This window comes from Anomaloglossus baeobatrachus, chromosome 1 (genome assembly GCF_048569485.1).
Source record: "Anomaloglossus baeobatrachus isolate aAnoBae1 chromosome 1, aAnoBae1.hap1, whole genome shotgun sequence".
NCBI classification, from domain to species: domain Eukaryota; kingdom Metazoa; phylum Chordata; class Amphibia; order Anura; family Aromobatidae; genus Anomaloglossus; species Anomaloglossus baeobatrachus.
Window position 1 is genome coordinate 134,528,411 of NC_134353.1, and position 14,847 is coordinate 134,543,257.

At 46.6% G+C, this 14,847-nt stretch overlaps 1 protein-coding gene across 1 annotated transcript in view; it reads left to right on the top strand.

Moving 5' to 3' along the window:
- The window catches only part of TRMT9B (tRNA methyltransferase 9B (putative)), a 77,072-nt gene that overhangs the window by 35,945 nt on the left and 26,280 nt on the right, over positions 1 to 14,847 (top strand). Inside the window, exon 2 of the mRNA XM_075334339.1 lies at positions 13,114 to 13,268. Within this exon, the coding sequence (XP_075190454.1) occupies positions 13,115 to 13,268 (154 nt within the window). The 5' untranslated portion in view covers position 13,114. The remainder of the gene's footprint in view (positions 1 to 13,113; positions 13,269 to 14,847) is intronic.

Below are 14,847 nucleotides of genomic sequence, written 5' to 3' on the forward strand. Positions count from 1 at the left end.
GGGGTTCCAGATGACATCCTCGTCCCCAAAAACTACTACATCCTCCCACCAGCCCAGGTACATGTTTGCATAGGTGGGAGCACAGGGGCTCCCCATTGCAGTGCCCCTGAGCTGGTGGTAGAATTTGTTATGGAAGATGAAATAGTTGTGAGTAAGTATATACATGAGGAGTTTAAGGATAAAGGAGTTGTGCTCCCTATATTGTATCCCCCTCGTCTCCAAGTAATAACTTACAGCCCTTAGACCTATCTCATGCGGTATACAGCTATAGAGCTGCTCGACGTCGATGGATGTAAGAATCGTGTCATCATCCACCTGTATACCGTCGAGTTTGCTGAGGAGATCTGATGTGTCCCTTATGAAGGATGGCTGTGTGTTGACAAAATTCCTAAGGACCTTGTCCAAGTAAATACTTGGATTCTGCCCCATAGCATCAATGCCTGATACTATAGGGCGACCCTTAAGCGGGTCAAGGCCCTTGTGGATCTTAGGTGTGGAGTAAAAGGTAGCGATTGTAAACTCCTTGGGAGAAAGGAAATCCATCTCATCCTTAGATATAAGGCCCTTCTCAAAACCCTCATGTACAATCTCAAGCAGAGCAGCCTTGAATTTAGGGGTCGGGTCTGCTGGTAAGACAGCATAGGTGTCTTTATCTGATAGTAGCTGGAGACATAAACAACGATATTTTTCTGTGTCCATGATAACAATGTTGCCCCCCTTGTCGGAGGGCTTTATCGTTATGGATTGATTTGCATCAAGTGTTAGTAATGCTTCTCTCTCAGTTTGTGTAAGGTTGTCTCTAATACTGTTGAAGCCTGGGTTGATCTTACGAATTTCCTTAGTTACCAATGTAGAGAAGATGTCAATGCTAGTACATTCAGTTGGCGGTGGCATCTTCCTGTTTTTTGGTCTCAGACCGGTAAACGGGCCCTTGCCAGTATAGCTACTATCAGTCTCTGCTAAACCAGCCAGAAGTCTAACGTCTGGGAGAATGTTAAGGGGGATCCCCAATCGGTGACATTCATCAAGGTCATTGTGTCTAAAATGTTTTCTCCAACGGAGCTTCCTCAAAAATAATTCAAGGTCCTTGACCCACACAAACGCGTCAAAGCGTGTAGTCGGGACAAAGGATAAACCATAGCTCAAAACTCTTTCCTCCATAGCCGATAGCTTATAGCTAGAAAGATTGACAATCTGCTGACCCTCTGTCTGACCCCTAGTTACCATTTCTTTGGTTTTCTGTTGTATCTTTTCCGAACTGGGTAGGGGTCCCTTGAGCCTAAAAAATTGTTCTGCTGTGCAGAAGAGGATGACGGAGCAGAGGAGATAGGTTATTCCAAGAATGAGGCCTGTCCCCCCCTTGGCAAATCTTGATTTCCATAGTGGGGTCTGTCCCCTGAGGTACCACATCCTCTATTCCCCGTCCGATAGAGTAAGTACCACCCCTGCCTCTATTGGCGCTTCGCTCCCTCGATCGACTTTCAGAATCAGAGATGTCAGAGGAGGAAATATCCTCTACCCTTTCTGTAATGCTGAAGCCCTTTTCTGCTTAAAATCTTCCAGATCTCTAATAAAGTGCTTGTGTTGCGACTTTTTAAATTAAGTTGGTATTTTTCAACTGCACCTTGTAATGCCAATTCTTTAATCTGGAAGTCAGATTCAGTCTTAAAGCTGAGGGCTTCCTCTCTTAGGGTATTGAGGTGCTTGCTAGTATCCTCAAATCTCTTTCTCTCCTCTTCCAGAAGAATATTCATGAAACGGAGTGAAGAGGCTAGTGACTCCTCTTCCCACCTCTTGAGGAGCAGGGTTGTTCTCACTCTTTCTGCTGGGACAAGTTTAATTCTCAGTCCTCTGGGCACTATACTGTTTTTAATATAGTGCTCCAGGGACTGCACTTCCCACCAGCTTTTGGCGTTGTCAATATAAGCTGTTTGTAAGTCCGAAAAAACAGTTCTAAGGTTCTTTTTGTTGAGTCTGATATCTCGAGGTTTTTATCGGAAAAACCTCCTCAGCGTCGCTGAGCCAATGGTTGCTATTGGGAGCCCCTGAGAGGAAGCCAGCCATATCAATTTACAACCAAAACAAATGTATACAAGGAGTGTTCATGAAGAAAAACCAAAAAGAAAAAATACTCCTAAGAACAATATTTATTAGGGTAAAATATTAAAAATGCTCAGAAATACAGAGCAAAGTAACTCTTATATTATAAACAGTCTTTAATTAGTCACGTGAAGTGAGTGGGAGGACAAGAAGTGTACAAACCAGCTAGTGAGGGAAGGGGCTATTATAATCTCAGCGTTTTATAGGTAAGCCCTAGGTAGCATGGCTCCAAATCTTTGTTAAAAATAAATAAATTGATAGCCTATTGTCCTTAGGGATATATCGGATTGGTCTCTCCCTCCCTTATAGCTACCTACCAGCGGAGGTGCACCTTAAAGTATTGGGTACCCCCCGCTCCTCGTCGGCTTTCCCTAAGCTGTCCCTTTGACCCGCAAGTCGCATAAGACCCACCACCAAGAATATAAGTGCACAGTAGTCAATAGGTCATTGTCAAAAATTGGTCACCAAGGGATTTAGTGACCATAATACAACTTATCCTAAAATAAGGACAGAAAGGCAATACGAACTAATATATGATATGTTATTGCCTCAAAAAAATGGGAATCCATACACAGTTTTTTCCTATGCTCTTAAATGCTATAATAGCCAATTTTCACTGCACATATATATTTTTAGGCACAGTTAAGCAAGATAATGTTGAGATACCAGCATACCAGTGATGTATAGAGATAACAACATATACACCCAGCAGGGAATTAATCTGCTGGAGTAACTGGTAGCAGTCAAAAATCCCAATAGGATGATATAAAGATACCAATGTACCAAGGATGCATAGAAATACGAAATATAATCCCAGCAGGGAACTTATCTGCTGAGGTCACTGGTAACAGTCCAGAATCCCGACTCGTTTCCCCCCCAAAAATCTTATCTTAGGGGTTCATCAGGGGAAAAGAAGAACCAAGGATTTCATAGTATCCATAAGTTTTTGTATCTAAACAGAAATAGAGATTGATTTCCCATAAGTTAGGACATACAATAACATCCAAGAAATAAGAAACGAAAAAAAAAAAGAGAAACGAAAAAACATGCATTCTCAATCAAGGGGTAGATACAGTAATATATTATTTTAAATACCTTAATAGAATTGGCTTTCGTGACATAAGCAGACCGACATCAGTGGCCAAAGATGGAAGGCAAGTCGTCTGGTAGGAATTCCCAGTTCATCCTCTAGGTACAATGACCCAGGTGACTGAGACGCAAAGCAATGCAGCCATCTCTATAGTGTCTATTTATGTGTGAAGGCCAGCTGCCACTTCAGCGGTACTTCCTGTCCACGTGGCAGCATACAGGAGCCACGTGGTCAGACCGGAAGTGAGGACAGATAGCGTGTGACATCACTTCCGCTCCTGCGCAGGGAGGTAAAGGCGGACTGATGCCAGTAATAGCGCGGTCAATCCCGCTATCTAACCTATAATAGGCGGACCGCGCGGCAAAACAGGAAGTGACGTTATCACTATAGGACGTCACTTCCGCTCCTGCGCGGAAAAACGTTATCACTATAGGACGTCACTTCCGCTCCTGCGCGGAAGAACGTAAGTCAAAACGGAAGCGGCATCAGAGTCATTAGACGCCACTTCCGTTTCTGCGCAAAGAGCCTCGGCCAAACCGGAAGTGACGTCGGAGCTTCCAAACGTCACTTCCGCTCCTGTATAGAGAGAAAACCGATCCTTCTATTTACGCGGTAAATACCGCAAACTATGCCATAGTAAGCAGGGCCACAGATCGCAAGGGCAAGCCAATACTTTAGCCTGTCAACATGCAAATGGTTCTTATTGGCTAAAAAACCCCCAAAAATGGCCTAAAGCGAAAAAAAGTATTATAGACACATAATCATTGATTATGAATAATAATAGACAGAGAATACCTAAAAAGGTGTCTCACACCACCATAATAATGGTATTAGAATATGGGGCTTGAGAAGAAGAACAGATAATAACAAAAGCCTGATTAACGCCATAGTCACAATGAATGAATGAAAGAAAAATAGTCAAATAAAGATGAGAATGCATGTTTGATTATATGTGAACAAGAGAAATAAGCTTAATAGAGTAAATACTCCAAAAGCGCAGAACTAGAACCTGACTATAATGGTAATACACCTCTCAGGAATGTAGCAAAGACTGAAGCAACCTGAAAAGACCAAAACAAAGAAACCTAGTAAAATTATTTGACTATTTTTCTTGACTTGCGGGTCAAAGGGACAGCTTAGGGAAAGCCGACGAGGAGCGGGGGGTACCCAATACTTTAAAGTGCACCTCCGCTGGTAGGTAGCTATAAGGGAGGGAGAGACCAATCCGATATATCCCTAAGGACAATAGGCTATCAATTTATTTATTTTTAACAAAGATTTGGAGCCATGCTACCTAGGGCTTACCTATAAAACGCTGAGATTATAATAGCCCCTTCCCTCACTAGCTGGTTTGTACACTTCTTGTCCTCCCACTCACTTCACGTGACTAATTAAAGACTGTTTATAATATAAGAGTTACTTTGCTCTGTATTTCTGAGCATTTTTAATATTTTACCCTAATAGATATTGTTCTTAGGAGTATTTTTTCTTTTTGGTTTTTCTTGTTGTCTGGGTGTGGCGGGGGGTGAGAGCGGTGTTGTATGTGTGTTGCGTGTGTTGCGTTGTTTGTGGAGCGCTGTGTGTCTGTAGCGTTGTGTGTGTGTGTTGCGCGGTTTGTGTGGGTGTGGTGTGTTTTGGGGGGAGGTTTGTTTTGTGCAATGTGTGTGTGTTGCGTGGTATGTGCGTATATTTATGTATGCCGCGGTGTTTGTGTGTTGGGTGTTGTGTGTGTGTGTGCAGCGTTCTCTGTGTGTGTGGGTGTCTGTGTAGGGCGGTGTTTGTGGTTCCCAGTGTGTGTGTGGTGTGTTGTGTGTGTGTGTGTTGGGGGGAGGTGTGCACCTCCCATCGTGCTCCATCCGCCATGCTGCGCACCCCCCATCGTGCTCCATCCGCCATGCTGCGCACTCCCAAACGTGCTCCATCCGCCATGCTGCGCACTCCCAAACGTGGTCCATCCGCCATGCTGCGCACTCCCAAACGTGGTCCATCCGCCATGCTGCGCACTCCCAAACGTGGTCCATCCACCATGCTGCGCACTCCCAAACGTGCTCCATCCGCCATGCTGCGCACTCCCAAACATACTCCATCCGCCATGCTGCGCACTCCCAAACGTGCTCCATCCGCCATGCTGCGCACTCCCACACGTGCTCCATCCCCCATGCTGCACACTCCCCATCGTGCTCCATCCACCATGCTGCGCACCCCCCATCGTGCTCCATCCCCCATGCTGCACCAGCATCAGCCTGTCTGCCCCCAGCATCAGCTGCTCTGCCCCCAGCATCAGCCTCTCTGCCCCCAGCATCAGCCTCTCTCCTCCCAGCATCAGCCTCTCTCCTCCCAGCATCAGCCTCTCTCCTCCCAGCATCAGCCTCTCTGTCCCTAGCATCAGCCTCTCTCCTCCCAGCCTCAGCCTCCCCCAGCATCAGCCTCTCTTCTCTCAGCCTCCCTCCTCCCAGCCTCCTCCAGCATCAGCCTCCCCCTCCCAGCCTCCCCCAGCATCAGCCTCCCCCAGCATCAGCCTCTCTCCTCCCAGCCTCCTCCAGCATCAGCCTCTCTCCTCCCAGCCTCCCCCAGCATCAGCCTCCCCCTCCCAGCCTCCACCAGCATCAGCCTCTCTCCTCCCAGCCTCCCCCAGCATCAGCCTCTCTCCTCTCAGCCTCCCCCAGCATCAGCCTACACCCTCCCAGCCTCCCCCAGCATCAGCCTCCCCCAGCATCAGCCTACCCCAGCATCAGCCTCTCTCCTCCCAGCCTCCCCCAGCATCAGCCTCCCCCTCCCAGCCTTCCCCAGGATCAGCCTCTCTCCTCCCAGCCTCCCCCAGTATGCCATGCTCCTCTGCCGACACTCACAGATCCGATCGCATACACTCACACACACACACTCACACATCAGAACACACTCACACACATCCGATCGCATACACTCACACACACTGAGAATATCGCACATACGCGCTCACACTCACAACATCCGGAGATACCACATGCTTCTGGCCTTCTGGCCATGTGATCCTCCGGCAGGTCCTGGAAGGTCACTCCACAGTATCGCCGCCGAGAAGCAAGCGATATCCCAGGATGTTGTGAGTGTGTGGATGCGATGTGATGTGTGTGTGAGAGTGAGTGTGATCTGATGTGTGTGTGTGTGTTGTTATGTGTGTGCGTGTGTATGTTCCGCCGCTGCAGGACCTTGATGCGCTGGTAACTATGCTACCATGGTTACCAGCGTATCCCGTCCCCTGCTCGCACGGGAGCCCACACCAGCATACGGCGGCAACCCCAGCAATGCGAGGGTATGTGTCGGCTGGGTTGGCGGCGTACGCTGATGTGGGCTCCCGGGGGTACAGTACTCACCTGGGAGTCGTGGCTCCATGTCGGTTCGGGGAATGCGTGCGGGGGGCGGGGCCAGAGCGAGCGTGCATTGCGTGAGGGGGGCGGGGCGTGGCCGAGTTGCCAATGCGTGCAGGGTGCCGGGGCGAGAGGCCAATCCGTGTGGGGGGCGGAGCCTGGGCGAGCGGCCGGCCAATCCGTGTGCGGGCGGAGCCTGGGCGAGCGACCAATCCGTGCGGGGGGGCGGGGCCATGGTGAGCCCAGCGGCCAATCAGCTTTGTGTCACCGTAAGGACACAATTTTAGAGCAAGACAGACAGACAGAATAAGGCAATTATATATATATATATATATATATATATATATATAAATATATATATTTAAACAAAGAGTGTTCACATTTGTTATAATAAACAAGTGAAAAATGTTCCAAATCAGTGATCCAAAGGTGTGTAAAAAAAATAAATAAAAAGGTACCAATAAAAATGTCACTTTGTCCTGCAAAGAATGCGGCCCCCCAAATTATTTTTTTTCCTCTGTGCGGCCCATACACCCAGCCGAGTTTGAGACTCCTGGTCTAGGCTATAAGAAGATTGACAGCACCCTGAAACTGAGCTGCAGCATGAGGGTTAAGACCATACATTGCTTTAACAGGACAGGTTCCACTCAGAACAAGCCTCACTATGGTTGACCAAAGTAGTTGAGTGCTCTGCGTCTTATCCAAAGGTTGTCTCTTCAAAATAGACGTATGAGTGCTCCAGCGTTGCTTCAGAGGTAAAAAGTGGTGTGGGGAAGGGGTTGTGGGGGGTCAGCCTGTCAGTGCTCAGACCATACACCATGTCCCAGAAAGAAAGCTCCTCTAAAGATGATGCACAAGAAATTAGCGAACAGTTTACTGAAGACATGTAAACTAAGGACATGGATTATTGAAACCATGTCCTGTGGTCTGAGACCAAGTTAAATTTATTTTGTTCAGGTTGTTTCAAGTGTGTGTGGCGGCAACCAGGTGAGGAGTATAAAGACAAGTGTGTCCTGCCTACAGTCAAGTTTAGTGGTGGAAGTGTCATGGTTTGGGGTTGCATGACTTCTACCGGCTGTGGGGAGCTACAGTTCATTGAGAGAACTATGAATGCCAACATGTACTGTGACACTTCGGAATCTTCGGCACAGGGCAGTATTCCAACATAACGACCCCAAACACACCTCCAAGACGACCACTGCCAACTGAGGGTAAAGATTACTGGCCAAGCATGTTTCCAGATCTAAACCCCTATTGAGCATCTGTGGGGCCTCCTCAAATGGGAGGTGGGGGAGCTCAAGGTCTTTTAACATCCACTAACTCCTCGATGTCGACATGGAGGATAGAAGAGGATCCAGTGGCTCCTGTGAAGCTCTAGTGAATCTGACACCCATAATGTGATGGTGCACCACTACAGGTCCGAGCATTCCTATATGAACAGTGTCCTGGAAAGTGGATTGGTTATCGTGGGCCAGTTGAATGGCTACCAAGGTCTCCCAATCTGACCCCCTTAGACTTTTATCTTTGGGGTCATCTGAAGGCAATTGTCTATGCTGTGAAGATACAAGATATGCAGCATCTGAAACAAGGGATACTGGAAGTCTGTGCTAGCATTTCTAGTGCGATGTTGCCATCAGTGTGTCAAGAGTGGGAGAAGAGAGTTGCATTGACAATCCAACACAATGAGCAGCACTTTGAACACATTTTATAAGTGGTCATAAAATTGATAACTAATGAATGAATAAAGTTACATTAAAACCAAGCACACCATTGTTTTTCTTGTGAAATTCTCAATAAGTTGTTAATACAAACAGAGGATACAGGCTGATGGCTATGTATACACACTATAGAGGATACAGGCTGCTTGTTTTGTATTTTATAATATAGAGGATATAGGCTGCTGGCTGTGTATATATAATACAGAGGATAGAGACTGCTTGCTGCGTATGTATAATATAGAGGAAACAGGCAGCATATATGCAGTATAGAGGAAACAGGCTGTTTATATTTAATATAGAGGATACAGGCTTTGTATGTATAATATAGAGGATACAGGCTTTGTATGTATAATATAGAGGAAACAGGCTGTTTATATTTAATATAGAGGATACAGGCTTTGTATGTATAATATAGAGGATACAGGCTTTGTATGTATAATATAGAGGATACAGGCTTTGTATGTATAATATAGAGGAAACAGGCTGTTTATATTTAATATAGAGGATACAGGCTTTGTATGTATAATATAGAGGAAACAGGCTGTTTATATTTAATATAGAGGATACAGGCTTTGTATGTATAATATAGATGATACAGGCTTTGTATGTATAATATAGAGGAAACAGGCTGTTTATATTTAATATAGAGGATACAGGCTTTGTATGTATAATATAGAGGATACAGGCTTTGTATGTATAATATAGAGGATACAGGCTTTGTATGTATAATATAGAGGAAACAGGCTGTTTATATTTAATATAGAGGATACAGGCTTTGTATGTATAATATAGAGGAAACAGGCTGTTTATATTTAATATAGAGGATACAGGCTTTGTATGTATAATATAGATGATACAGGCTTTGTATGTATAATATAGAGGAAACAGGCTGTTTATATTTAATATAGAGGATACAGGCTTTGTATGTATAATATAGAGGATACAGGCTGATGGCTGTGTGTAACTAATATACTGATAGAAAAAGTAGGAGCAGCACCAGGGCAGGGTGGGTGCAAAGCCTCCCTGGCAAAAAACAAACCATTCACATAAATAATAAATGGGGGCAGCACACCAAGTATTATGGGAAATAAAAAAAAAATATGGATTTCAGAAAACTGCAACACAAACACTTTTTTCTTTTCACAATTTAGAATTGTTTTTCACCACTAAATAACAATAAAAAAGGACAATGTTGTTACCACTACAATGTGACTGACATGGAGAATCCTATTGCCCGGTCATTTTTACCATACAATGAACACTGTAAAAACAATCCTGGAAAAAACAATGGTAGAAATGTGCCTTGGTTTTGCAGTTTCACTGCACTCACAATTCTTTTCCCTATATTCCAGTAAATTGTTTGGTTACATTAATATTATCATTCAAAACAACGAACTAGTGTATGGCTCTTGGATAAAAATAAGCAATCAACCGAAGTGCAAATTTGAAAAATTCCCAGGCCATTAAAAGGTTAAATATTTTTCCGACGAGAACCTTCACCCCCCAGATATTTGAGGATCAGCAAAACCTTTTTTGCCCTTAATATTTGTATGTACAGTACTTATAAACCTCCTTATGAGATAAAATGAAAATCTAAATCCTTTTCTCCAGGTTGGTCCAATTATCTTCTGTGAGGAATAGATATGAAAACCATTTCTGAAATAGAACCGTCGCCATGAAATCTTATCAAACATGGAAAGATTGAAAAGCACTAGTTTTCCGGCATTCCACTCTCCGCAGGATGTTAAGAAATGAGATCTACAGAGTTAGGGCCCTTAAAGCTAAATAGCAATTGTGATGAAAAGGAAATGATAATCGTCCTTTCATTTTACCAGTTACGTAAACTACATCCCCCTTGATGTCAGATATTGGCCACTCTGAATGTAAAAGCTTGCTAACATAAGCTGGAATTTTGCCTGGCAGCGCGTTGTTTTCTATGACTTAATACAGTACTGTACTTATTGTTTAAAGGGGTCCTGCCAGCTGATTCATACTGCCTGAACCATGAGCAGCATGAATTATACACAGTGTAATCTAGCCTAGTCCACTTTAAGCCCGGGTATAGTCTGAACTGTTGTATCCCTTGACACTAAAGGGGGCTTTTGTACCGCCCCGCGGGCTCAGCTGCGACCGCCGAGCCGCTCGGATCCGTGCTCGTACTGCGGGTGGTGGCTCGAGCCTCTCATGGACCCGGGGGTCACATCGCTCTGCAAGGGAGTTGGTGTTACACGCAGGGACTTGGGTGAGGAGCTCCACGGCCGGGGCCGCGGTGGTTTGGTTTGGGATGTAAGTTCGTGATGCCACCCACGCGTTGTGGTGATTGTAGACACCACAGCTGCGGTGAAGGTATGGGGGCTCCCGGGAGCGGTGTAATGGCGCAGCTATGTGTTGACCCCTCCGTGTGTAGGGGGTGTTGGTCCCGGGGCCCGGTTGGCGAGGGCCGGGGTGCAGGGTGAAGTGTTGCGGTGCGGTGCCTGATGGCACTGTTGTACTCACTCTGACACAACACAGTGGAGTCTCTGGTAACCAAACGGAGTGATGAACGGGGCCCGCAGCCGGCTGCAGCTTCTCCCGGTATAGGTTGGTGGTTTCCGCCTTTCTCCTGCACCTCTGTGTGTAAATGTTTGACTCCTATGCCTAGACACTGGTAGTCCGCTCCCTGACTTGTATATGCTGTAGGAGCCCGTTTGCCCGCAGACGCTGGCCCTTTAGGTCTCTATGCCTTGGCAGTGGCTTTACCCTGTATGGTTGGGCTGTTGTCTTCTAACGGGGCTTGTGTGGGATAGGTCCTTAAGTCCAGTCCGCAATCAGTTGATTCGACTCGGCCCTGTCGGTTCAGGGCTTTGTACTGGGTCTGAGTACCCCTCCTGGTGCTCCGGTTTCCAATCGGTTCCCCGGTTCGGTACCGGCGGGCCACTGCCCGACCCCGGTCCCTACGGTTCCACCGGCTGTAATCCCCGCTCCTGCAGGCGGCCACCACCGTCTGCCTCCTTGCCAATTGCGACTTTGTCTCCGACCCAGCCACCTGGTAGTCTCATGGCAGGCCTGGACACAGGACTGCCCGTGAACTTGACTGCTCTCTACCTCCTCTAGACTACTCTCTCTGGCAACTTGAACCTGACTCTGTGTTTTCCCGCCTCCAGGCCTGTGAACTCCTCGGTGGGCGGAGCCAACTGCCTGGCCCCACCCCCCTGGTGTGGACATCAAACTTGGAGGGTGGTGACAAGGTTTTTAGTTTGACTGATGTCACCTATTCGGGAGGGGGTGTGGTGTTGTGTGTGACTACCTGGGATGACCTGACTAGTCCAGAGCGTCACATTTCACTTGGCGCGACATCTATAATGATGTCGCTAGTGATGGCACCCACCCCCGTCGTTGGTGTGTCACGGGCAAATCGCTGCCCGTGGCACACAATCTCGCTTGTCTGTGTCACACGTACAGCCCTCCCTAACGACGTCGCTGTGGGCAGTGAACAAGCTCACCTGAAAGGGGGAGGTTCGTTCGGCGTCACAGAGCGGGCCGCCAATAAAAGCGGAGGGGCGGAGAGCAGCCGCATCTCCGTCACTCCCGCCTCGGTGCTCGTTGAGGACACAGGTAAGCTGTAGTTCGTCATTCCTGGGGTGTCAAACGTAGCGATGTGTGCTGCCTCGGGAACGACGAACAACCTGCGTCCTCAACAACCAGCGATTTTTTTGAAAATGAACGACATGTCAACGATAGACAATTTGGTGAGTATTTTCCATCATTAACGCCCGCTCATTGGTGTCACACGCAACGACGTCGCTAACAATGCCGGATGTGCGTCACGGAATCCGTGACCCCGGTGATATATCGTTAGATACGTCGTTGCGTGTAACGGGGCCTTTAAGTCTGGTTTTCTTTGCACGCCTGCACTTGTTGATTCAGGTACTACCTTGAATCTGTAGATTGTGGTTATGATTTCTTCTCTCTCAATCTACGCAATCAAGTCTCTGCTATTGATAACTCTTCTCTCTTTCTCACAAAATCACGTTACTATGAAGGTTGAAAATGCATGGATGAAGGTAGGATGATTACACAGGGAATCCATTTAATTTATGGTGCTGCCTTCTCTACCTGCAAAATTGGTGCTGGGTCAGCCATGGTTACTTAAACACAATCTGTTCATCGCGTCCGAGTCCTGGATTTCAGCTCCGTGCGCATGATCCTGGACTTTCGGTCATGCACACTACATGGGTTTTGAAGCCCGGACTCGTACATCCTGCTGTCATTCACACTGTATGATCCTGGCTTGAAAACCATGTAGTGCGCATGACCGAAAGTCCGGGATCATGCGCACTGAGCCAAAATCCTGGACTCAGATGCAATGGCAGCGGAGAGGTGAGCACGACCATCCTCTAATGCTGTACATTCATTAGCATGGTAACACGCCCACAGAGTCATACTAACATGCTAAGGGGCCGACTAGCCAGGTGAAATCACGCCCCTGCGACTTGTCCCTTGCCTCATTAGCATACAATAAAAGATCTTTAGAAATACGCTTTCCAAAGATCCCTTTATCTATGCTAGTGTATACAGGGACCGTTAGGCAGGGATCAGCAATATGCACCCAGAACTGCATGTGGTTTGGGGTACATATTACACCTGACAGGTTCCATTTAAGAAGATACATGGTTCCGTCTTAGTGGAGCATCCAGTTATTTCTACCATACGGAGGTCTTTTTCTAAAGCTTTTTGGTGGCAAAATGCTCGTAAGATACCGATAACTGTGATTGCAGAGTCTTTGATATAGCTAAGAACTCTCTTCTGGTCCCAGCAAACATTTGACATATCTGGAAAGAGGGAGATAGATGAACATGACTAAATGTGTCTTCTTTTCCAGCATGGACTATGAAGCCGCCCAGCTGGAGAATCAACATGTGCACAGCGTGTATGAAAGCACAGCCCCATACTTCAACGAAGTGCAGAGTAAAGCATGGCCAAAGGTTCGACAGTTTCTGTTGGAGCAAGAGCCAGGCAGTCTCGTTGTTGATATAGGTAAGCATTGTTTATTTTAACACTATATATAATAATTTAGGCCCCTTATTTGTCACAAGACAGCTGGGGTAAGGAATTTGCTATCTTCTTTTACAAATTCAGTCATTTTATTTCTACTATATATATTTAATTTATCTTAGAATTTTTTTCATAAACCGTTTTATTGATAAAGGATTGTAAAACCTTGTACATCATGATGAACACAAAGAGGCATATTACAGTTTGTGAAAACTCCGAAACTCAATTCACATTTCAAATGAACAGTCATTATCGCATAAACATCATCCTTTCTTCTGCCAGTGAATGCTACATACAGACAATATATACCAAGCCTACGCATTAATTAGATTTACAGAGAGGAAAAGAGGAGAGAGAGAAGAAAAAGGAGAAAAAGGAAGAAAGAAAGGGAGTAGAATAAAAGAGAGCGAGAACAAGGAGAAGGGTTATATGGGGGAGAAGGTGAAGGGGGAGGGAGATAGGTGGAGGGGGGAAGAGGGAAAGGTGGAGGGGGGAAGAGGGAAAGGTGGAGGGAGGAAGAGGGAAAGGTGAAGGGAGGAAGAGGGAAAGGTGGAGGGGAGGAAAGGTGGAGGGGGAAGAGGAAAAGGTGGAGGGGAGGAAAGGTGGAGGGGAGGAAAGGTGAAGGGGGGAGGGGGAAAGGTGGAGGGGGAAGGGGGAAAGGTGGAGGGGAGGAAATGTGAAGGGGAAGGAGGAAAGGTGGAGGGGAGGAAAAGTGGAGGGGGAAGGGGAAAGGTGGAGGGTGAGAGCTGGAGGGGGAAGGGGGGAAGGGGGAAGGGGAACGGTGGAGGGGGAGGGGCAAAGGTGGAGGGGGGATGGGGAAGGATGGAGGGTGGAGAAGGGGGTGGGGAGACAAAGGTGTAGAGGGGTGGAAAGGTAGGGAGGAGGGGTTGGGAGGGGGTGGAAAGGTGGGGAGGTGGTGGAGGGGGAACTGTGGTCAGAAGGGGAAGGTAAGGAAGGTGGGAAAGGTGAGGAGGGAAGGGTGGGGGAAAAGTGGGGGAGAGGTTGGGGAATGAAAGGAGGGGTGAAATGGGGGAAAAGGGGAGCAAGAGATGTCTACAATGCTTCTAATAGCCTGTAAAGTAGAGATATAGTCTCAGGAAGAGAATTTTAATTAACATGCTTAAGCCTTGTATGCTTCCAATGTATGTGAACTCAGTAAGTGTTAAAGAATAGCTGAGCGCAGAATAATAATTATTGTTTCTGAGCGTCCAGAATTACAATGAATGGTGGAAGCCTTCTCCTGCCTGCGCAATGACCTCTGCATAGGTCACAGAGTATGCCTACAACATTCTTCAATGGTAGTCATTTTTTCGCCCTGTGCCTGCTGTGCATTTGAAAACTCTGTTACTCAGGCTACTTTTGTAAAAAAAAAATGTTTTTTTTTTTTTTTTTTAAATATGTCCTGTAATTTTTAAACTATAGGACCCCCTGACCTTATTGATTGTGAAAAAGAGTTTATACAGTGTTGTGCTCAATTATTGAGAAAGATTACTGTGGGAACTGTGAAGCTGCAAGTTTCTCTCTCTCTCTCCCTACCCAACACTGATCTGTCTCATTGGAG